The sequence below is a fragment of the Carassius gibelio genome, chromosome A3 (assembly GCF_023724105.1).
Source record: "Carassius gibelio isolate Cgi1373 ecotype wild population from Czech Republic chromosome A3, carGib1.2-hapl.c, whole genome shotgun sequence".
NCBI lineage: Eukaryota > Metazoa > Chordata > Actinopteri > Cypriniformes > Cyprinidae > Carassius > Carassius gibelio.
Genome location: NC_068373.1, coordinates 13,398,349 through 13,423,156, shown reverse-complemented (window position 1 = coordinate 13,423,156; position 24,808 = coordinate 13,398,349). Strand labels below are relative to the sequence as shown.

At 37.0% G+C, this 24,808-nt stretch overlaps 2 protein-coding genes across 5 annotated transcripts in view; both read left to right on the top strand.

Annotated features, from left to right (window-relative positions):
- The window catches only part of LOC127947776 (voltage-dependent L-type calcium channel subunit beta-1), a 36,525-nt gene extending 19,752 nt beyond the window's left edge, over positions 1 to 16,773 (top strand). For 2 of the 4 annotated variants that reach the window (XM_052544688.1, XM_052544690.1), the window contains 12 exons: positions 942 to 1,061; positions 1,340 to 1,462; positions 1,732 to 1,868; positions 1,968 to 2,035; positions 3,473 to 3,615; positions 6,116 to 6,196; positions 6,287 to 6,345; positions 6,576 to 6,685; positions 11,370 to 11,521; positions 12,080 to 12,175; positions 12,619 to 12,804; positions 14,319 to 16,773. In XM_052544688.1, the coding sequence (XP_052400648.1) occupies positions 942 to 1,061; positions 1,340 to 1,462; positions 1,732 to 1,868; positions 1,968 to 2,035; positions 3,473 to 3,615; positions 6,116 to 6,196; positions 6,287 to 6,345; positions 6,576 to 6,685; positions 11,370 to 11,521; positions 12,080 to 12,175; positions 12,619 to 12,804; positions 14,319 to 14,789 (1,746 nt within the window). In that variant the 3' untranslated portion in view covers positions 14,790 to 16,773. Of the gene's footprint in view, positions 1 to 941; positions 1,062 to 1,339; positions 1,463 to 1,731; positions 1,869 to 1,967; positions 2,036 to 3,472; positions 3,616 to 4,550; positions 4,580 to 6,115; positions 6,197 to 6,286; positions 6,346 to 6,575; positions 6,686 to 11,369; positions 11,522 to 12,079; positions 12,176 to 12,618 lie in introns of all 4 variants that reach the window. The other 2 variants (XM_052544689.1, XM_052544691.1) reach the window with 2 other exon arrangements.
- Positions 16,774 to 19,091: 2,318 nt separating this feature from the next.
- On the top strand, positions 19,092 to 23,001 carry LOC127947760 (ADP-ribosylation factor-like protein 5C). The gene is made up of 6 exons (XM_052544687.1): positions 19,092 to 19,495; positions 20,806 to 20,866; positions 20,946 to 21,093; positions 21,235 to 21,318; positions 22,055 to 22,206; positions 22,333 to 23,001. The coding sequence occupies exons 1-6, from the start codon at positions 19,450 to 19,452 to the stop codon at positions 22,379 to 22,381; spliced, it is 540 nt and encodes a 179-aa protein (XP_052400647.1). The 5' UTR covers positions 19,092 to 19,449; the 3' UTR covers positions 22,382 to 23,001.
- The last annotated feature ends 1,807 nt before the right edge of the window (positions 23,002 to 24,808 follow it).

Here is a 24,808-nt window from a genome sequence, read left to right as displayed (position 1 = left end):
TGTGTGCTTTTGTCTGCTTTTAGAATCTTTATGAAATTACCCAGAATCTAAAGCAAGTCAAAATCAATACAGACATATGTGTTTTATCATAATCTCTAATTATAAACTGTGCTTGATAGCACATAGGCAACACTAACTGTTGATAACACTTTATTGATTGCTTATTTGTTAATCGTAATGGGAGTAACACATGTATTTTAATGTAAAAATTGGTATTATCCATTTTTTATATATCAGAAGTATTGAGTATTTTACTGTTTAAATTATCAGCATTTTTTTATTTTTTATTAACTAAATTAATAATTCATATTCGCTTGTACCTTTTGATAGATTTTATTGGGTAAACAATAAAAACTATACATATGAAAAGCAAAAGAATTTTAAAAATAGCATAAATAAATGATGAAGGTGTGAAGAAAAAGTTTCCATGATTATTGTAATGTGACCATAACGTAACAAAAACATTTATTAATTCGTTAAATGTCAATTTGAATATAGAATCAACTCCTGGGCCAAACAGGTTCATGCAGTTGAGCACATAGCAGTATCTTGAATGTTTGTTTACATCCTTGCACATACACAAACTGTAAGAATCCTTCGATTCAGCTGCTCTAAACATTTTCTTCTTTCTGTTTTGCTCCTCTCGTATTATTAGAAACTCTTTTCTCGTGTTTGTACTGTACCTTCTGCTCTCTTTCCTCCCACACTGTTCCTGCCTTCTCCTTCAACCTGTTCTTCATTCACAAATTGTTTGCATGTTGTAGAATAACTCACTGTGTGGTCACTTGTGCCACTTCTCTTATGGCCTGGTGGAAGAAGAGATGTAAAATGCTTATTGTGTTTGGTTTTAGATAAGGAATACTAATTAAAAAAGAGCTTTTTCAAACGCTGTGCCAAAGGCTGTTAACACAGATTCACTCCCCCTCTCTGTTCTCTGGCAGGGCTCGGCAGACTCCTACACCAGTCGTCCTTCAGACTCTGACGTGTCTCTGGAGGAGGACCCTGAGGCTCTCCGGAAAGAAGCAGATAGACAAGCTCTTGCCACGCTAGAGAAGGCTAAGGTCTCTTTCTTTTTCCATGTTCTGTTCCCGTTTCTCTCTTTCAATTTCTCATTGGTCTATTATTCAGACCCGTCCGTGAGTGACTTGATTGTAGAAAGAACATCGCTTTGAGACGCCCCTATGATTTGAATCTCCTCATGCAAATAGCAGTACTTTATTAATGTTACTACACAAGACATCAAAAAAGTGTGAACATTTATGTTAAACTTATGTTTTCTAGCAGTTCTCTCTATTTTAATTCTCTCAATTTATCTCTCTCATCCCCTTTCTCTCTGAAGACCAAGCCTGTAGCGTTTGCGGTGAGGACTAACGTTGGCTATAACCCAGGCCCTAATGATGATGTGCCTGTTCAGGGCATGGCTATCTCTTTCGAACCCAAAGACTTCCTGCACATCAAAGAGGTCAGACAGATTTTCCCTTCAAAGGTGTCGTAAGCAATTTAACATTTACCGGTAAAATGATAGACATCAGTGAAAAACATCACATCTACCTCAGCAACAGCAAAAACACAGCTGAAATATGTGAAATTTTGATATATAATTGAATCCTTCAACAATATATCGATCTTTATATGCATGTAATCATATGGACGGTAACTGCACCTGTAGCATAGATGATTCAAAAGCTGTGTGTTCACCCTTTGTATGTTTGTGTGTTTTTTGGTTAACAGAAGTATAATAATGACTGGTGGATTGGGCGTTTGGTGAAAGAAGGCTGTGAGGTGGGGTTTATCCCCAGTCCAGTGAAGCTTGAGAGCACCCGTCAATTACAAGAACAGAGATTGAGACAGAACCGCCTTAGCTCCAGGTAAAAGCCAATCACATGAAACCTCTTTCAAAAATATGTAAGCCACTAACCATACTGTTGTCTTAACTACTTTGCATTGGTCTCTCTATCTATTTCTAGTAAGTCTGGTGGAAGCTCGAGTCTGGATGTTGCCACAGGTGCCCGGAGGCCCACTCCACCTGGAACAGGTATGATCAGACGCTAATGCTGTGAGTTTTTTGGTTCTGTTGTGATGGGTTAGGACATCCCTGTGCCTCTTAACCCACACATATACTGAACATAAACCCAATACTTTCACACTGGGTAATCACTGAACACAGTGACAGTTAAACGGCCCTTTAGGATCCCTCTGCCGTCTTTTCTTCCCTCTTATCACTCATTCTTCTAGTCTTCCAGTCTTTATATGTTGTTTTTCTTTCTTCCTTTCCTCTTTGTCATCATCATCATCTGTAATTGTAGTTCCAAATCTTTCTCACATTGAGCTACCTGTGGTTTATGCGTTCTGTGTCAACTCTGGGAGTTTGATTCATTTGTAATCAGGAGGAGCATTTTCACAGCAGGCAGGTGAGGTCCTCAATATAATTGAATGAAAAATAATAAAAGTACAAAAAAAACTCAAACGGTACCCAAAATAAAACAAATATAGCAAAATATGAGTGTACAATCTATAACTTATTTAACTATAGGTGTCACTGCTTCTGGTGACTTTTGGTCAAGTATAAAACCAAATAAAACCAAGTTTAAATGATACTTGACACTGTTAAAAATATCCTGTTAAAAATACAGTAAAATATGGCCCCGGTGGTTGTCAGAAATTCACAGTAAAATATAATCAACTTATAACTTACTTATTATTGTATATGACATTAATTACATATTAATTTACCAATCAACTAAAATCTGTGTTGTACCCTTCAAATGTACTGATAACAAAAGTAATAATACAGGAGATAAAACAGAAAGCCACATCAATCAGAAGCATCCTATCTATAGAAAGCATGTTCATCACAAGTAGTCCATAAATGATGGTAAATATAGCAAAACAAATTTACATTTATATAAAATATAATCTTGTTGTGTCACTCAAACATGACTTGGAAGGTCCTTTAAATATTTTCCCCCCTTAATTATATGGTATTTCATGTTTTTTATCTGCAAACAATACAAAAAAAAGGTATAAATATGAGGTAACTTGCATGTAACTGCATTACCGTAGTGGACATGTTTTTACTGTAGCTTTTTTCAGTAAGAAATTACACAAATTTTATGTATATTGTTATGAATGGAACATGGAACATGAATTCAAAAATAATAAAAAATCCTAACTCAAAGAAGGGACTTGAAACTATACCACTTGTTTGTATTTCTTGAAAAGGTCATTCCTTTTTTGATTTGGCTTGTCCTTTTTAAAACGCCTTTTGTGTTCTCATTACCTTTATGACTCAGTGAAGTCTGTACATCATGCTACTGTTCTTCCTCTCTTCCTCCTATCTCATTTTCTGTCCATTACCCTTGTTTCCCTGTTCTTTCACCCTTATTTCCTTCTCTATCCCCCCCCCCCCCACCATCCTCTCTCGTTCTATCCTTTCATTAAAACCCATCCACCTCCCCTATTGGTCCCCTAGCTGACTTGTCCTCTGGACTTTATGACGATTCGGATTCGGACGTTGAGGAGGTGGAGCCTGCCAACACCCGTGACCAAAAGGGTGTGGGCGGAAGTGTCACCTCCCCTCAAGGCAACCTACCCCGCCTCCCTTTCTTTAAGAAGGTAACCCTGGTGATAACCCCAGGATGCTTCAATAGACAGCCTCCCTCAGATGTGACTAATAATCAGACTCGTTCCTAACCAGCACCTTCATTAGGGGAGTCTTTGCTGTTTGTGTGATTGATTGGTAAAAATTCACATCCAAGGGAATGTTAATGCATTCTTACAGGTATAGTCCAGCCAAAAATCAAAATTCTTCATCATTTACTCACCCTTTATGATTTTCAATTGCTCCAGTACCAACCCATAGCAGACTGCAGAAATTAATAAAACAAAATAGTTAAGAATCAATGTATATCTTATGAGATATTAGGAAGAATGCTCTGCAAATTGGCAACTTACAGTGCACTGGGGCTTTAAACTCTCGAGCTCGTTAAAGCAGAATGGATTCTGATTGGCTGTCAATGTTTGTATCATTCATCAGCTGGAAAAAGAAACATTCTGAAAATGATTCCAACGACATCGTTTCTCTGTGCCTTTATCGTTATAGTTGTAGTGGACAGTCCTATTCTTTAATATTGAGAAAGATTTTTAGAACTATATCTTTATCGTTACCTTTATAGTTATCGTCCTTGTTGTGAATGGGCCTTTAAGTCATACATGTTTGGAACGACACAAGGGTGAATAAATAATGACAGAATGTGTATTCTTGGGTGAATCTAGACTCACAAAACCAGTAATCTGAATTTCTCATGCGAATGTGTTCATGCTGGGAGAATTTTACTACACACATCAACCTGGAGGATTAATCAGGAGAAGTTGATCTAATACCTTAGTGGTTCCATCTTTTCTTCGTTTGACCACCTCTGATTTGTTGATTCATTCTCTCCCAGCATCCTAAATGTATTAACATTTTGTCACTAACAAGCTTCTGTTTGTTTGCATGCTTGTCCTCTCTCTCCTGCTGTGTGTGTGTGTGTGTGTGTGTGGAATGATAGGTGGGCCTGCCAAACAGAAACAGAAATCGGTGAGTCATAGCAATAACAACTTTCTGTTTCATTTCTCTCATTGTGCTTGTTATGAAGATAGCGTAAGGCTATTGTCATCATGTTCTTATATCAGCTGAGCATGTAAATGTATTTCAGAAAAGGCAAATAAAATTGTTCTATGCTTGCTTCTCCAAAGGATTTAATGTTACATGTTGTGGCATACAGACAGGATTTCTGTATATTTCCAGTCCTGAGTGTTTACAAAAAACAATTGTTCAGAGAGGGAAAAAACTGTCTGGGTTTATTAGCTCTACAAGATATGTACATCTCATTCAGACTGAATTAAGAAATGAATAAATCCGGCCCATGTGTCTATCCACATGTGTGGACACATGGGGAGTCTGCCATCCTCTTTCACCTGCACACAAGATGAGGCAGAAACACCCTGACAGGTTTCCAAGGTTTCTGTTTCCATTATGGGTCTGTGACATAGAGAGTAGCCCACACTTGTTACTGCTGTCACAATGGCTACCGTCACACAATCACACTTGTGCAGACGCCTGACTGGGTGAATTAGAGCTGAAAATGATGACAGTAGATTGTAGATGTCCCGGTTGTTTTTAGCTATCCATCTGAAGCTTTTGGTTATTTATGTATTATATAATGGGTCCAGAGGAGTGTGAGGTGCCACTGTGAATGGGAATCAGTTCAGCAAAAGATCTCTGTCTCTATTTTTCTCACACACACACTTCATGGAGTGGAGGACCCTCAGCAGAACATGAACAGGTCTTATCTTAGATTAAAGTGATGGTCCGTCTGATGAGGAAAGAGAAGCTTAGCATCCAAAAACGAAACAGAACAAAAAAGATTTTAAATGAACATAGCTGATGAACAAAATGTTTTCATTGACTGGTGCTTTGTTCAGTTTCTTACAAATGTGCATTACACAAATGCATGTAATATATGTGTGTGTATTTTTTATATATAAGACAATTTTTTCATGTCTATTAAATGGCTTGTTCATACACCTCACTAATGTCTTTGTTTAAAAAAAAAAGCCAGTTTTGATATGTGTTATATGGTTAATTAATTTTATTAATTACACTGTGTGCATGATTATTATAAATAAATATTATATATTTTTTTTATTTTAACATCCATAACTTTAATTGTGTTAACCTTTTAATAATTTTAAAATATAGATATTGATATTAATTCATTTTAAATTAAATGTATAAATATTTCAAGATATTAGCGAGATATTGACTGTATATAAGCATACAATTTAAACAAAGTACATGACTGAAATTATAAGAAATCAGGTTTAATCAATATTATTTTACACTAAATTCAGTTATTAGCCAATATTTAAAAAATATTAATTTGTCAGCTTCTCAGAAGCTTCCTTCATGGACTGCCACTGCTAATAATATCAGAGAGTTAAGAAGGAAAACAAAGGGTGTGAATGCTGTTCTTAAATCCAGATGTTTTTGGTTAGTTTTGGCAAACATATATATAAATAAATAAATCATGATTTCACTGAGGAGGTTTTATTTTGTGTGTGACCTTTTTAGATGGAACATGTTCCACCTTACGATGTGGTGCCTTCCATGAGACCCATTATTTTGGTGGGACCATCCCTTAAAGGCTATGAGGCAAGATAATATATTGCTCGTAAAAAATGTCAGTTTACATTTTTAGTCAAATGGTTTATGTTGCTCATTTGTGTGTGTGTTACGTTGCAGGTGACAGATATGATGCAGAAAGCTCTCTTTGATTTTCTTAAACACAAATTTGAAGGAAGGTGGGTACCAAAATATGCATGTCATGGTCATAATAAAGATCAAAAAAAAGAAAATAGTTCATTTTTCATCATTTTGAAATTTCTCCAGATTTATGTTGTCAAAGATGCTGTCAAAATGAAAGGCAAAATGAATGGCAAAGATCTGTTTAGATTGTCAATGCTGAAAATGTCACAATACACTCATGCTATAATTGTTCTATACCATGGTTATGGGTTGTTGTTTGTTCCAGAATATCCATCACCAGGGTGACAGCAGACATCTCACTTGCCAAACGTTCTGTTCTGAACAACCCCAGCAAACACACGATCATCGAGCGCTCCAGCACCAGATCCAGTCTGGGTATGAAACACACAGTGCACACAAATGAGCTCCCTCATGTGTTCATAAAGCCAGAGCAGGCTGAACATGTGGTTTAGCAACACATTTATTGACCAAGACAACAAATGTTTTGGATTCATATTAGTCCAGGCACTGAAGAGCAAAGCAAATTTCAAATTACAGAACTATTCACATAGAGAGCAAAACAAATAGCCAATTTCTTGGGATGCATGAAATGCAGATTCATTCTGTCTTCATAGTTGCATGCTATAGAGAGGAAAAAAGAAAGTGATTTAAAGGGTTAGTTCACCCAAAAACAAAAGTTCGGCTGTTTTACTCACCCCTGAGTGAGTATTCTTTCAGTCGAATCCAGTCTGAGTTAAATTAAATATTGTCTTTTGATCTTTCAAGCTCTTTCATTGCAGTCAGCGGGTGTTGCATTGCTTCAGTCCAAAAGAAGTTAAATAAAAAGTTCCCTTCCATAAAAAAGGTTTTACAAATCGTAGCAAATTGATGCATTTTTGTAAGAAAAATATCCATATTCAAAATGTAATAATCACTTGAATCTAGCTTGTGCTCACTGTTGTTAACAGAAGCAGTTTCAGGAGCATGACGTATGAAGTTAGCATTGTGCATGCGCCGGTGAGTCTCGTGAAAACCAACGTTTGTTAACAGGAGCAAAGAAAGCAAAGTTTCCTTACTTTAGCAAAGGACAACCAGTCTCCTCTTGGCTTATACTGAAATCCTCCTACAATCTTCTTTACAAATCCTAGTTTTGTACTTCTAATTAGTGACTGTTGTTTGTTTTTTGATCTCTCTGCTGTGTTTCTGCGTGTGTAATATAACTCCGACTGGATTCGTTTGAAAGAAGAAAGTCATATACACCTAGGATGTCTAATTGTCATTTTTGGGTGATCTAACCAAAACAATCAGTCAGAAAAAGTCGTACAAAGAAATTATTTTTTATATCTTATATATTTTTATATCTCTGTGCGAGTAGGCTGTTAGTCTATTTTTGGATGGTTTAAAATTTATTTTGTCAAGCCCTGTCAGTTTTCACTAGTGTAAACTAGCACACATTCTCCATGTTTCCTGAACATTTTTCTTAGTGTTTCCTCCTCTTGCTCTTTTTTTGTCATGTCTGATCTGCCTTTTCTCTCGTTTTCGTCTTGCTCTCTCCTGCCGCTCCTTTCCACCTCACATTTCCTCCGCTTTCTCTTTCTCTTCACCTCAGACGTACTGGGTACGTATCCTATCATCCCACCCTTTTCTGTCAATTCATTCTGTCCACATCCATTCATCTAACTCTCCATCCATCTGTCCCTGTACTTAACTGTCTACCTTGAGTTTGGAGTCAACAGACTTAACTTGTTGGCACAGTTGTGGTGTTATTAACTATAAAAAAAGAAAACTAACATTTTTCAGTAGGTAAACTGTTTTGGAAACAGTGTTAGCTTTTCCAATAACAAGTTATTGTTGCCAACACATGGCAGTGTAGAGTAGTGGTTTAGGGTTTTCTCATTGTATTGCACACACAGCCTTTACACTGACCAACCTGAGATAACATTCACAGTAGGTATTCTATTATTCAAGACATATTGTATTATGATGATAGGCTAAATTAATAGTTTCTTCTAAAAAATCAAGCATACGCGCACCATCCGAGATTCAGGTCAGAAGATACTAAATGTATGTATAGAGGAAATATAACCGCACACTCACTTACAAATCTACTGCTTTATTTGATTAACAAACGATTCGGCTAGAAGCCTTTGCAGTTGTGGAATAAGTTGCTGTTGTTGGTCTCAAGTAACATTCAAAGCATCTGTGAATTAAACATTAGAAAATGAAATATGTAACATTTCCACTTTTTCTTCATATTCCTTCTCCATCTCTTTTAAAACCTTCTTAAGTTGGCCCACAAGTAAAGTCATAAAATCCAATTATTATGTGTTCAGAATCGCACACCAGCGTTCACAAAATTACTCCGTATGCTTCACTTTCTGAGGCTAAAAACAAATTGGATATGTCTTTCCTGATATTGTAAAAATGTAAAAATATTGTAAAATTGTTATATTTTGGAAGGATGTAAGTACAAATCAGCATATTAGAATGATTTCTGAAGGATCATGTGACACTGAAGACTGGAGTACTGCTGAGAATTCAGCTTTACCATCACAAGTATAAATTACATTTTAAAGTTTTACTGTATTTTTAATCAAATAAATGAAGTTTTTTGTAAACAAAGGATAAGTCATTCAAAACAATTATACATGTAAATGAAATGATGAATTCTGGATACAATTTGACCAGAACATTATTGTCTTTATATGTGTAGTGTGTTTAGATTGCGCTGTAAAGTTTTAAAGGTGCTATCACCCTAACTGAGATCTTCATTGTTTTGTACGAGAAAAAATTATTCTGATTTCATTACAGTAAAATGTGTAATATGTTAGTTTAAAAAAATGTTGCCCCTTAAACAGTTTCAAACTACTTTTTATAAAAAAAAATTAAATAGTAACTTGACAAAAAATATCAGCTTTTTTTTTATTAACTGAGTTCATACATTCTGCATTACTGTAAGAAGTGTGATGCCACTTCTCATATAGCACTTCACAAAAGAAAGCAGCACATAGCATGTAATCGGCCTTCTGGAAACTATGCTCATACTATTCAGGGCTCCATTTACTTAAAGTTAAATGGAAATGAACTAGCATGTGTTCACACTCACACATGCATATATTCGAGCAGACCATAATAACCTGCACATGCATGTTATATACTAACATAGGTTTGAGTATGAAATAAAATGGTAAGGTAAGTCTTCCTGATATTCATCTTGTTTATTAAAATCTGAGGTGTGTTCGTGTGTGCTTTCAGTATTCTCTGCTATACACTGCAAAATAATTTTTCAATAAATTTTGTAACAACATGTATGGCAAAAATTTTAAAACTTCTGTATTAAATAAATTCAATGCACACAGACTGAAGTAGTTTAAGTGGTATCACTTTAGTATAGGGTCCAATTCTCACTAATAACTAGTTGCTTATTAGCATGCCTATTATTAACATATTGGCTGTTTATTAGTGCTTACAAAGTACATATAATGCATGACATCCATAATCCTACTCTATACCCTAAACTTAACAACTACATTATAAACTATGAATAAGCAGCAAATTAGGAATTAACTGAGGCAAAAGTAATAGTTAAAGGTTAATTGATAATGAGAATTGGACCTTAAAATAAAGTGTGACCGTTTAAGTCTTTGGTTCTTTTAATTGTGATGATTTTGGCTCACATTTAACAAATCCCCACCAATTCACATCTCAACAAATCAGAATACTTCATAAGACCAATAAAAAAAACTGTATGTATGTACTCAATACTTGGTAGGGGCTCCTTTTGCTTTAATTACTGCATCAATTCGGCGTGGCATGGAGGTGATCAGTTTGTGGCACTGCTGAGGTGGTCTGGAAGCCCAGGTTTCTTTGACAGTGGCCTTCAGCTCAGCTGCATTTTTTGGTCTCTTGTTTCTCATTTTCCTCTTGACAATAGCCAATAGATTCTCTATGGGGTTCTGGTCTGGTGAGATTGCTGGCCAGTCAAGCACACAGGCACCATGATCATTTAACCAACTTTTGCTGCTTTTGGCAGTGTGGGCAGGTGCCAAATCCTGATGGTAAATGAAATCGGCATCTTCAAAAAGCTGGTCAGCAGAAGGAAGCATGAAGTTCTTCAACATTTCTTGGTAAATGGGTGCAGTGACTTTGTTAAAAAAAAAAAAAAAAAAAAAGACAATGGACCAACACCAGCAGATGACATTGAACCCCAAATCATCACAGACTTTGGAAACTTAACACTGGACTTCAAGCAACTTGGGCTATGAGCTTCTCCACCCTTCCTCCAGACTCTAGGACCTTTCCAAATGATATACAAAACTTGCTCTCATCTGAAAAGAGCACTTTGGATCACTGGGCAACAGTACAGTTCTTCTTCTCCTTATCCTAGGTAAGATGCCTCTGATGTTGCCTGTGGTTCATCAAATTCCTTGACACTTCTGTGTGTGGTGGCTCTTGATGTCTTGACCCCAGCCTCAGTCCATTTCTTGTGAAGTTCACTCAAATTCTTGAATCAATTTTGCTTGACAATCCTTCTAAGACTGCGGTTCTCTCGGTTGGTTGTGCATCTTTTTCTTGTTGTTGTCATCTTTTAAATTCCACTCAACTTTCTGTTAACATGCTTAGATACAGCACTCTGTGAACAGCCAGCTTTTTTGGCAATGAATGTTTGTGGCTCTTTGTGAAGGGTGTCAATGATTGTCTTCTGGACAACTGTCAGGTCAGCAGTCTTCCCCATGATTGTGTAGTCTAGTGAACCAAACTGAGAGACCATTTTGAAGGCTCAGGAAAACTTTGCAGGTGTTTTGAGTTGATTAGCTGATTGGCATGTCACCTTATTCTAATTTGTTGAGATGTCAATTGGTGGGTTTTTGTTAAATGTAACCCAAACTGTCACAATTAAAAGAACCAAAGACAAACTACTTCAGTCTGTGTGCATTGAATTATTTAATACACAATTTGAGTTGACTTTTTTGTTACTTTTACACAACATTCTTATTCATTGAGATGCACCTGTAGATGAAGTTATGAATGTATATGTACTATTCATGAATTGTCGTATTCATTTTTTTCCATCTGGCAGCTGAGGTTCAGAGTGAAATCGAGAGAATCTTCGAGCTGGCCCGGACGCTTCAGTTAGTGGCCCTGGATGCCGACACAATCAACCATCCATCTCAATTGGCCAAGACGTCACTGGCACCTATCATAGTCTACATCAAGATTGCCTCTCCAAAGGTTTATATTTATGAGCTGAATATACAGATTGCCGTTCAAACGTTTGTGGTCGGTGAGATCTTTGTAATGATTTTGAAAAAATCTCTTATGATCACGATGGCTTCATTTAAACAACAACAAAAAACTGTAAAAACAGTAATTTTGTGAAATATTATCATAGTTAAAATAATTGTTTTCTATTTGAATATATATTACAATGTGATTTATTCCTGTGATAGTAAAGCTGAAGTTTCAGCCGCCATTACTCCAGTCTCACATGTCACATGTTCCTTTTTCTTTTGATACGTTACGAATGTATTCACTGCCACTTTTGATCAATTAAATATCAATAAAGCATCCTTGCTGAATAAAATTATAAATTTCTTTCAAAGAAAAACTTACTGACCTCAAAACTTTTGAACAGTAGTGTATGGCAGCTCAGATTGGTTTCAATAAATCTGCCTCAGAGAGATGCTTATTTTGTGTGTGTGTGTGTTAAAAGATCAGTGTGTACATCATAATGTATTTGAACATGTTTATTGGATGTATATTTGTGTTTCTGTGTCCCCTCGCTATCAGGTGTTGCAGAGGCTGATAAAGTCCAGGGGTAAATCTCAGGCCAAACATCTTAATGTCCAAATGGTGGCAGCTGATAAACTTTCACAGTGTCCTCCAGTGAGTATATGACTTTTGATTTCTGCTGATTTACATCTATGTATACTTTTGAAAGTGACGTGACATACAGCCACGTATGGTGACCCATACTCAGAATTCGTGCTCTGCATTTAACCCATCTAAAGTACACACACACAACGTGAACACACACTTATATAATAATTTTTTTTGGGGGGGTTAAAGCTTTTGCTCACTCTTCTGTATGTTTAATACCTAAGTTGCATTTCCTTCTTTTTCATTTTGGTTCTTCATTCTCTGTTTCTTAGGCACACATACGATTTTCAAAATTTGTGTGCTCACAGATTCAGTCTAATCTAGTCATATGCAAAGATAGCATAGATACTGTGTATATAATAGAAAGCTTAAAAACTCAATGTAATTGTTTCTAACACATAGACTGCATGTTCCCTTCCTTTTAAAACACATCCTTTTCTCCTTTTCAGGAGCTTTTTGACATAATATTAGATGAGAATCAGCTGGAGGATGCATGTGAACACCTGGCTGAATACCTGGAGGCCTACTGGAAGGCTACACATCCTCCGAGCAGCAACCCACCCAACCCTCTGCTCAACCGCACCATGGCCACAGCCGCCCTGGCAGCTTCGCCCGAACCCGTCTCCAATCTGCAGGTACAGGTGCTCACTTCCCTGCGTCGCAACTTGGAGCTCTTCGATGGCTACGCCGCTACAGAGCAAGGGCAACAGGAAGAGGAACATGCCCTCTAAAAACAGGGCCAGGATTAGAGTGAGATATTGGAGGGTCTTGTACCCGTCTCCCAATCACAGAAATGTAGCGATGGCTGCTCAAGAGATAGAAATGCCCAACTGTTATTCTGTTATCTGTTTCTGCTCCTCTCCTTTGACGGATCTCTCAGTGATATAAATCACACACACATACACACTAACAAAACATCCCGTATATAATCAAAATCATCGTAAGTCCACCATGTGCCACAGTCCACACAGTGTCCCCTCATCTGAAACACCTGCCGGTCTTTACAGTGGCCTCTTGTCATCTAGGAAACGTAGTTCAGATCACTACCCTCTTCCAGGTTTCCATAGCACCAGCTCTGAAAAAGCACACTCAGATCCATTATCCTATTAACATTGAGCAGAAACTCTAACAGCAGCTTATGTATGTGCATTGACGCCAATGTTGTTTACCCAAGTTACATGAAAGTGTGTTCGTGTGTCTATGTGCAGAAGCGAGAGACAGTGAGTGAGTGAGGGAAACCAAGGATGGATCAGTGCCTGTGTGTGTGCGTTTACAACTATCTCACTGCAATCTGAACAAAAAATGACCATCCATCTGCTCAGTTTTCACAATTACACGGTTGTCTAGGAGACCAAAGTTAGCAGCTTTGAGATGCTCTTTTAATAAAAGACTGCTTTCCTCTTATAGTCACAAGGCCCCTGAAATATTGAAATAGCTTCACTTCTTAATTATTTTATTTAATAATAAAAAAAAAAAAAAATATATATATATATATAATGATTTCAAAATAAAAATATAACTTATATGATGGAAAAAAAAATTGGTCAATATTTTTGTTCATAATTTTTCTGTAAGAGGGTTGCAATATGAGATGCTTTTTAACTCCAAAGATGACTGATCTACTTTAGACGATCAAATCTACCCCAACATTTTTGAATCATCACCAAATAAGTTGAAATCAGCTTTATTTATTGTGTGATGTGTTTGATATGGCCACTAGATGGCACTAATGATTAATCTTTTTTACGTTACGTGCATGGTGTGAGTTTATGTATGCAATTTATCAAATACATTTCACTTTCTAATGTTTTGAAAAACTAAAAGGTATTTTAAGATATCTTTACTTAGAAACTTAGAAATCACAGGTAACTAACTGCAACTGTTGTTTGTTCATAGCAATAGTAATAGCTTTGTGCAACAACACAAAGCATAAGAGTACTGACCACTGGCATCTCACTGCCAAAATGATCTTTTCCTATAATAGCATAAGTAAAGAATGTATTTTATGTATGCCATTTGTTATAGTATTGCTTGGAATGTGTTGAAATAACTTGCTGACCTCTAACCTTTGTATTAACATGCTGCTTGCTCTGTTTTGTGTTTCTGCATGTGCAATGGCCTTTTGTGGTGTGTTTTGGGGTTGCTGTAGGGGCCATTCCTGGTGCATGGAGAACAGAAGAGGGAAGGGCCTGAACGTGGCAGTCTCAACGACTATCAGAGCGACCTGGGTGGCAAGCAGCCACTGCGCTCTTCACGCAGCCAGCTGCAAACAGTTGGACGAGGTCTGTCACGGCAGGACACTTTCGATTCCGAGACCCAGGGCAGCCGGGATTCTGCCTACACTGACGATATGGAGACAGACCCATATGAGGAGCCGGACACGTGCCGTTCGTACCGTCTAAACCCGGCCCACCACGCTCCTCGCCAGGCCTCCTGGGAGGACGAAGGGGCGGAGCCTGATCAGGAGAACCTCAACGTGGTCCCACCACCGGCCAATCAGCACCAGCGTGGACGAGGCAAACTGAGGGAGCGCTACTCTCAGGATGCAGAAGGTGGCGGGGTGACGACGGCCCATAACCAGAACCAGGAGGAGTGGAGCAAAGATGTGTACATTAGCTAGAGCAGGTTCACCTGAGACGAGGGTGAGGAGTTGTTTGGGATGACACTAAATAGAATCTCTATAGTTGGATCTGTTTACAACCCAGAGAAACACACAATCAGTGACAAACGCTGTAGAGCTAACACTCACAACATTCGCATTAGGCTAACAACGCTCTCGGTCATTACATACGTCCTCGTTTTCTCGGACAGGCTTTCATCATGGCCAGGATTTCTAAAGGCTGGAATACACCACATAACTTTTACAATCTGAACAGATTTATAAACACGAAGCATCATACACATTTGCCGACTTTATAAATCGGTTCAGAGGAAAAAATGACAAATGCAGATGACAAACACATGGCAAATGAAAACTATATGCTTTTTAAAATTGACTTAAAATATCAAACGTTTGATATCCTCTGACTGGATGGAATCCAAAAAGAAATCCGAGTCTGTGTCCATCATGCACTACGCGATTTATTAAGAAATCCGTCAACTCTAATCTGCAGGCTGGCTCTGACTTTAGAAATCCTGGCCAGGACATGTCTGGGAAAATAAGGAAATATGGTCACAGTATTTTAGTTTAAATCAGTTTTTTTTTTTGAGGAGAATAAACGAGAACCTTTCTTCATTTCTATTTTACTTTTGTATAGTACTGCATGACTCCTAATCATTATAAGGTTAGCAACTGCTCTTGCTGAGAATTAAACATGATTCAGAATGTATAACCAAAATTTTGCGAACGTATGTGTGTGTCTGTATCATTGGTGGTCGGGTATGTGTGTGTGTGTGTGTGTGTGTGTGTGTGTGTGCGCATTCTCTGTAGTCTTAAACAAGGTCTTTCTGATACGCTTGGGAGTGATCCATCAATTAGTTTCCCCAGACTACAGTACTGCAGAGTGTGTTTTTGTTTTGTATTTTATCCTATTTATTTTATTTATTGAGTTTAAAAAGGTCTATCCAGATTTTAGCCTGCTAAAACCTTTACCGAGCTCCATCGCTGCTGTATACTCCTCCAATCTAAAAGGGGTGCTGTCTTTCTCACATGCCATAGCTTCTTGGGTCTAAAATGCGCTAACATGCATCAGCAGATGTTAATCCAGATCTGCTAGAAGTTCTAAAAGGCTAATATGCAAATATAAATAAGAAAATGAATATGGTCAAACTTTAGAACTAAAGGCCCAAAATGTCTGAGATTACTGCTAAAGTCAAACACAAATAGCTTTGTGTTGATTGTAACCGGCTCTGTCCCGTCTTCTGTGCCTGCTTAAGGGCTTTTAGCATTTGTGCCGCTAGTGTGTACCACTGCCATTGGAAACATATTCTGCCTTATTCGCACGTCAGTCACACGGGCCAACCAATCACAAGTGCCGTAATCTTTCATCTGGCCAATCCCACCATAAATTTGGTGGGTTGTCTTAACTCAGTGCAACACTGAGTTAATGTTATGTGTGATAGTAGTCTACACTGCCATTTTACAGTGTTTTCATAGCGACATGTTGGCACCGCTGGCCATTTTAATATTAAACGCGTTTACTGCATGAGAGTGTAAGGATCCACTTCAGAGGCTGAGAAGCTGAATGCAAACTCAACACTGACATACATTCACACATCCTACTGCCAAACCCATGCTAATGCCACTGCTATTTGTGTTGTTATCTCTGTGGCCAATTTCTAAGCCAGGACTGTATGTGTGTGTGTGTGTGTGTGTGTGAAATGGGAGAAAATCTGGAGTCTTTACTCTTTTATGTAAACCAGAGGATTGGTGAAGTCTTTGAGCCTCTTTTTACCCTCACCTATGTGTGAAAAGATCATCATGATGAAATACGCTAAATATACAAGTAGATAGCTTACTAAATAATGTTATTGTTGCATTATCGCAATTGTTTCAAATATAAGAAAAACAAATGTATTCTTTGGTGCCTGATTGTAGCTCCATTCTACTTTTTGTTTTTAATCTGTGGATAAATTCATATTTTAATTAAAAATTTGAATCCAGATCAACTGCTTTCTGTGTCATTGCTATCTTCACATCATTTAGATTCCTACAAAATGGATGCAATACATCAGTGATTCTCAACCAGGGGGCCTCAGTGAGCATCCAGTTTAGTAAAAATGTGTAAATCAGTTTATAATATTACAATATTAATGTTATTATAATAAAATGATAAATCTGTAATTCAAATTGAAATACTAAAAAAAAAAAAAAAAAAAAAAAAAAAGTAAGTTGAAATCAAATTTATTTTTATTTTCCCCTCAATAACTTTTGGTTTTATTGAAGAACATACAGTTCTTGAATACAGAATATAACTTCATCAAATGAATAATGGTTCCATAGTTTAGTATGCTAATAAAATATGAAATATGCCAAAGGTATACATTATATATTATATTTAATATTACATTAATAAATTGATTAATAAAACCATAAGCCACAACAATACATTTCATATATTTATAAAAAGTAAAACAATAAGCAGCTTTGTCATAAATACATGAGAAATAGCAGAAGAATCTTAGTGGAAACACGAGGGGAGGCCTTTGAATATCATGTTGGAGCCTTGGAGTCAAAAAGTCTGAAAACCATTAGAGACTTGTGGGAAACATGAGAAGAAGGGATCACAAAGTGAAGTGATAAACAGGGTAAAGAGGAAATGGTGTGAAGTGATGGGGGTGGACAGGGTGGTGGGGGGTCAGGAAGAGCACAAGAAAGAAGGAGCAAGGAAACAATGCAGGATTGAGACAATGGGGTGCAAGGAAGAAATGAAAAGATGGTCATCACCTCTCATTAATGGGGGCAATCCTGGTTTACAGTTGAACGCTTGAATTCACCCGTTACTTGTAAATAATGTGCTGTTGATACAACGTTTCTGATAGAGCCATATTAAACGGACAGCTTATGAATTAATAATGACATCATTTTCTTTATTACCTTTCATTTGTTTCGTAGCTTGCAAAATATGACTGCACAATCTGGAAATTGTAATCATGCATGAGAAATATTTTCTTCCTCCTTTGTGTCTGAACACTGAAACATCTTGCCTGAACCACAAACAGTTTCTGTTCACAAGTGGGTATATGAAAAAAAAAAAAAACATCACACAAAATTTGGAGCTCAAACACACTTGCCCTCTTTGAATACATACCTCTTCAGCCAAGCATTCACATAATGAATCTCAGGCCCACCCTTGTTAGATCGGATAAAAGTCACAAACATATTTTTGAATTAAATGTTATGAACAGCAGCTATTCTAATTATTTTCTATTTGTCTTTCTGTTCCTACCCTGGGATCCCATCTCGAGGTATACACCAGCTGCAGCGTGGATCCAGGCTCATAGAAATACTTCAGATGACCCAAAACTAGGTTGACCTGTGACCATATTTTAGTTTTCAAAAAAGAGGCCAGTGGGGGCAGGATGCAGACCAGATGTGGTCCAGATGTGTGGATGACGCTCAACCACACTCATGCATTTGTACGATGGTGTGAATGCAGTCTGTGCATGCATGCTTCTGCTCTTCCTGTAGATGTTCTCACATTGTGTCACATTATTCCACATACCCATGACATTTAAGTCGGCTACCCAAAGTGATCAAAACACAGGCTCATACTGTGAAAACAGTAGTCCTCAGGTGTGAGCGTGAGAAACCTGATTCAGCTCAAAACATTCTAAGAACATTTACATTTACATTTATTCATTTAGCTGACGCTAAGAAGACAACAGGAAACTCATCATGCTCCGATCACATTAAGATGAACAGAAACAGCAAAACACATTACATTATGGAAACAATGTGGTTTCATCACTTGCTATATTCTGGTGATAATATGGTTAGATTTTTTTTTTTAAGCTATAACTTTTCAAATCATTATACTACAGTTGATAATATTGCTTTGGTTTTTGTTGTTTTTCTTTCTTTCTCTGAATGATTTCTGGTTGTATGAGGGTTGATAAAGAATCTCAGAAGCCCCTGAGGTGAGAAGAAAATGTCAAGTAAGGTTATTGATTTGTCACCTGTGTAAGGCAACATCTGGTTTTATATCAGAAGCAGATCACGTGACAGAAAGGAAACTCGTCTGTTATTGTGGTCAATTTATGCCTGTTGTGAGAGTCCAGGGAATTCCGTGGGCTGTCTTTTGCTTTCTGATAATACTTCCTCTCAAATTCCCCTGTAATGCGAAAATAAAACGCCACACTTACCAGAGCACACCCCGCCCCGTTCCAAACACGGGCATAGGGAACAGTGCGGAGATCTACGTCATCGCCGTGGGCATCCAATGAGGATTTGTCGTTTAGAATAACGTAACGTTACCCTGAAAGGCGTGACACGGCCTCTGCGTCATTAACCATCGTTAAAATGGGCAGAAACGGAAAATACGACAAAATCCCGTATTCCGGCCTGATTTAACGTATCACAGCGGAGGGATCATTAGACAGACACTCAGGGAAATACTCTTTTAAGGTTTCGACCACAAGTTTGGGCATCTTTACGAACTGTTTGACAATACAGAGCAACACTGTCGGTCGCCTGGATCCTTTTTTTGACGTAACGTTTACTGTGAAGTATTCACAGCCCAGATTTAAATAATCAAAGGAAGCAGATCAACTTCACTTCAGCGATCAGAGAACCTGGTGTGATCGATTGACCAAACCGAGCTTTTAAATCCACTTCGGGGATGGGGCTGCTATTCGCCAAACTGATGACTGTGTTCGGAGACAGAGGTGAGCTTTTTAAGCGAATTTACAAAAGGATGTGCTTTTTTATTATTATTATTCTGCTTATTTGGCAAGTTACGTATTTTATCAACGTTTAATATGATATTAAATGGGCTTGTTCGAATAACTGTATGGTTTTACTTGTTTTAACATTAACCGAGTAACGTTAACATTGTCCTTAACGTTAAGTTAACGTTACTCTAATATGGCTTTTACAATACGACTTCTTAATGGTTAACGTGTTTTCAAACTCCGGATGGCCATTGTGAAATCTGATTTAATATTTCATCTTAACAATTATAAAACAGTCGACCCTTTTAGCCCTGGATTATGAAACCGTGGTGGTGTCAAAGGTATTCAGAAGCGATTTGAGCTGTTTATAGCAGTCTTTAACCAATCACGAACGGCCTCCGCTCGATATCATTAAATATTCATTAGCTCTGTTTGTCTTCTGAAACTTTCACGCGCTGGTTAAACTATCGAAAATCGGACTTCTGTTTGTACTGCATGTTTCAAAAGAATTAAGATTTGACATTCACTTAAAACATCCACAGATGGATATACAGAGTTCAAAACAGTCACATTGGTTGTACTTTTTAGTTCGATCAATACCACATAAATAACTGTACAGTGTGAATCTTCGAAACTAAATTAAGTTACTGAACCAGGATCAAATATGAATAGTGTTTGAAATGTGACGCAAGATTAATCAGGGTTAATATTTTTATATGTGAAAGGCCCATTTAAGTGGCAATAATAACAAGTCTTTGACAAATACATGTTTGTGCAAGTCTGTGTTAGGATGTTCTGTTCTGTCTGTACGCATGTCAGATAAGATTGCACAATACAAGCCAGTGAGGTTCAAAGATCGCAGGAGTTTTGCTTGTAGTTTATTCTGCACCAATTTACCCAACTTTTCTGAACTTTGTTAAACCTGAACAGAGATAGATCACTGAACGCCGTATTCTTAGAAATGCATTACAGGGATGTCTATCAGGTTGATGTTATCAGATGACATTGTCATACAGAACAGGTTAAACGAAGTCCGATTAAAACATGTTTGTGTATGTGTACTGTGTTCATGTTTTTCTATCCTGGTGGGGACTTAAAAGCTGAATGCACACTAACACAAACAAGCTTATAAATCATACAGAATGAGGGGTTTTTGCCTGTGAGGTGTAGGGTTGGTGTAGGGCAAGATAAAATACAGTTTGTACAGTATAAAAACCATTACGCCTATGGAGAGTCCCCAAAAGGAACTGTAAACCAGATTTGTTTGTGTGTGTCCACTGACATTCTTCTTTTTCTCTTTTTAGAACACAAAGTCATTATTGTTGGTTTGGACAATGCCGGAAAGACCACCATCCTCTACCAGTTGTAAGTGTTTATCTGTTTGTTGTTACATGTTACGTGTTTCCTCTCAGCTTTTGAACCTCATGTACATTATTCTTTCCAGTTTAACAAAAGAAGCCGTGCAGACTTCTCCCACAATTGGCAGCAATGTAGAGGAAATTGCAGTAAAGAAAACACGCTTCCTCGTCTGGGACATTGGTGGTCAGGAGAGTCTCAGAGCTACCTGGAACTCGTATTACTGTAATACAGAGGTGTGTGTCATTAACCTGCATGCCTTTCTAGTGTGACAATTGTAATGATGTCTTTCTCCACTGCTTAAAGTCAGATACAATATATTATTGTCAATGTTGTAGACTTATAAAATGCCTATTTTGCCTCTCTAATTGTAACAGATTGTCATCGTGGTTGTTGATAGCACTGATCGAGAACGCCTGACTGTAACTAAAGAGGAACTTCATCACATGCTTGCACATGAGGTTAGTTTGCATTCACCTGCTTCATGACACCGTTGTTATGAATATTTCATGATTGGTATTTCATGCTCTTTGCATGTCTAGTATCATGGTCTGGGTTTAATAAAAGATCTTCATTTGGTTTGCTTTTCCATCTAACATTTATATTTTATTTTCTATCAGTAAAAAAAACTCTCTCTCTCTCTCTCTCTCTATATATATATATATATATATATATATATATATATATATATATATATATATATATATATATATATATATATATATATATATATATATATATATATATATATATATATATATATATATATATATATATATATATATATATAAAAAGTTTTAGTTTACAATGATATAACCCTGGTTTAAAAAGCCATTTTTTTCCATGTGAAACCATAGCTTATTTGATAGGGGGAAAAAATAATAAGTATGGCATGTTTTCTACTTTTTTTAAACTAAATTGACATGCTTTTATTTTATTTTATTTTTTCATATATATTCACCAATATAACAAGAACCAGCAATATTAACCTACATATATTTGATTGAAAATATTTTAACGTTATTAAAATTTAATCTAGGGACATTTTAAATGGGCAAACAAATGATTGAATCAGGCTTTTAGGGTCAGGTTAGGCCAGCCTAAGTGAGTCTAGCCCTAGTCTTAACTGTTTTGAACATTATATTTTATTGTCGAAAGTTAAATTTCATTCTTTCTCCTCTTCATGTGTCCACACAGGAACTGCAGAACGCATCCGTGCTAGTTTTGGCGAATAAGCAGGACATGAAGAACAGCATGTCTGCTGCAGAGATCTCTCAGAGTCTGACTCTCGGCTCGCTCAGCGATCACTCCTGGCATGTCCAGGCCTGCTGCGCCCTCACTGGAGAAGGGTATGTGTGTTTTTAGGCTGTGTATGTTTATCTGTGTGTTTTGCATGTTTAAGATGTTTTCAAGTCCTGATCTGAGTGAAAGCCTATCTAATTAGTGTGTAACCACCTCTTTCTCTTCCCCTACAGTTTACCAGCCAGTCTAGATTGGATGCGCTCCCGTGTTGTGGCGAATTAGTCCAGCAACAGTCCTTCTCAAACCTCTGAAACTGCTGAAAGAGAGATAAGGCCCACTTAAGACTTTGATCCAGCTATCAGTGCCTCTGTCTGAGTAATCTTCAAATACTGAATCCTGGAGGAATGCATCCACTTACTCTGGATACCAGAACAAGCCTGGAGACTCTTTCTCTCTCTGTGTGTGTGTGTGTGTGCGTGTGTGTAAACATTTGTGTTTGTACATGATGTGACTCCGTTCTAGAGGTCCATGTGTTTACATTACAGACCTCTGAAATGATCTGACCTGATCATGATGTGTCGGTGCCACTGTATTGACCTCTGGATGTGCTGACAGCTCCACTTCTCGCGTGGAGTTGTTGTCTACAGTCATCCATCTGAAAGGGGTGGGGTGATGGTTCACATACCCGTACTGATTCACGATGAGCCGCTAAGCTATTGAACAAGCATTACTTGAAGTATTTAAAGGGAATTGATTTGTGTATGTTGTACAGATGTGTGCATGCAGAATGGAACATGTTCGAGTATTTTATTTTATTAAGTAAACTGGATGTTCATAATATGTTTTCTTATATAATTTTGTACAAAAACATTTTGTACAAATAAAAAAGCTACTAAAACACACCTTTGTCTTTGATAAATATATTTAGCTGTATATGTATAACTGTTGAGTAGGTAAAATAAAGGTGCAGACCAAGTGAGATAAAGACAAGAAAGATCAAGCAGAAGCTTACTACAGCTCAATTTGCATTTATCTTTCAGATGATAATCTGTCCCCTCCTTTTGTAGATCCGTATGCTAATGAATTTGTTCTTAATGATTACTTTAAGACTTAAAACTAACGAAAGACATGAATATGTATTTGTAAGGCATGTTTAGCGCATTTCGATTTGCAAATGCATTAAGGAAGATGTCACTGTCAGTGGACATTCTGTAACCAACGTTTTATTTTAATATAGGTTTCTAAAACACTTGTTTTTTACTCCTTACAAAGGTGAGGTGTAATCCGCACCCTTTTATGGGTGATGTACTAAACTCAAATCTTTATAAGACCTCAAATAGATTTTCTAGGTTTTAGAATGGTGCAAAAGTCAAAATACATTTTCTTATCTATTAGTATACATTAGTCTAAGAAAATAAGTATAATAATTTTATTCTATTTGGATCAGAACAATATTTTTATGCCTAGACATGTAGATTCTAATATTACTGTAGCTAATAATGAAACTCTTCATGGCTACCTCTGATACAGTGAGGAACTCAATAGTTAAAATGATGGAGTGAAAAATTCAATACAATAACATATAACTTTGAATGAGTTTTATCAGTGCAGCTTGAAGAAATACTTTGGGGTATTCGCGTAGCAATCCATTGTTCAGAATATCAGATCTGCAGGCTCAGGATCATCTACTGATATTTAATGATGCCATGCTTTTAATAAACTCCTTTATTGGGATGAGCTACTGTGAACATGACTACATGAGTAGCACATCTTGTCAAGGACCAAAAAAATAATAATATCAGGATATACTTATTCCTTACAGATGTGAGTGACACACCTTGCTAAATATCAACTTGGACAATTTCTATTGGGAAGCGCAAATTGCGATAAAATAAATAAATTATATAATTTGTTTTATTTTTATTCCAACGATAATTTCTAAAGTCACAATTTAGCAAAAGTAAAATTGAAAAAATGAGAGAAAATGGCAATTCATTTATGAAGTGGGTCATCAGGATGTAGGCCTGTCAATCACGCGTTTCCGATGTAGTTTACAGTTGTAGGAATTTGGATGGTGCTAGAACGAGTTAATCACACAAAGCATGAGGAAACCAACTTCCATTAAAACATTCTTCTGTGATTACATTTTACAAGATCGTTACCGTAAAAGCTGGAATACAAGACATTTACAGTACCTGACTTCAGTCCGGATTCCCGAGAATTCGAGTATTGATGGTTAATAGATTTAACAGAAAATCTCAGTGCGTGATGATGACTCCAAGTTTTAAGTTGTTAATATATAAAACATCATATCAAACGTATGGGAAGCCAATATATACTTGAGCCATCCCTAGCTGATGTACCTAAACCTATAGTTGACAAAACCAATGTATGTCAACCAATAGTTTTGACATTTACGCATTATTTCCTGAATGGCTTCCCATAAACAAGGTTTTGGAACCGGTTTTATTTTTGCAACAGTTTCGTTTGTCACCTACATTCTATGTTAGTCACACGTGTGTCTCTTTGCATCCAGGCGCGTGTTTCTACGTGAGTGTGTGAGTGTGTGTGATCAACTTGGTGGTGTGTGGTCCTCAGTCGTTTATGATGCTCGTCCAGTTTTTACAACGTCGACAAGTGTGTAGTGCATGTTTTCTAATCTTTTATGATCTATTTTTAAATCGATGTGGATTTTAAGTTGTGCACTAT

Coding starts and splice junctions, on each gene's coding strand:
- LOC127947760 (XM_052544687.1), top strand. CDS start 19,450: ATGGGGCTGCTATTCGCCAAACTGATGACTGTGTTCGGAGACAGAG. Junction 19,496..20,805: donor GACTGTGTTCGGAGACAGAG/GTGAGCTTTTTA, acceptor TTCTCTTTTTAG/AACACAAAGTCATTATTGTT. Junction 21,319..22,054: donor ATCACATGCTTGCACATGAG/GTTAGTTTGCAT, acceptor GTGTCCACACAG/GAACTGCAGAACGCATCCGT.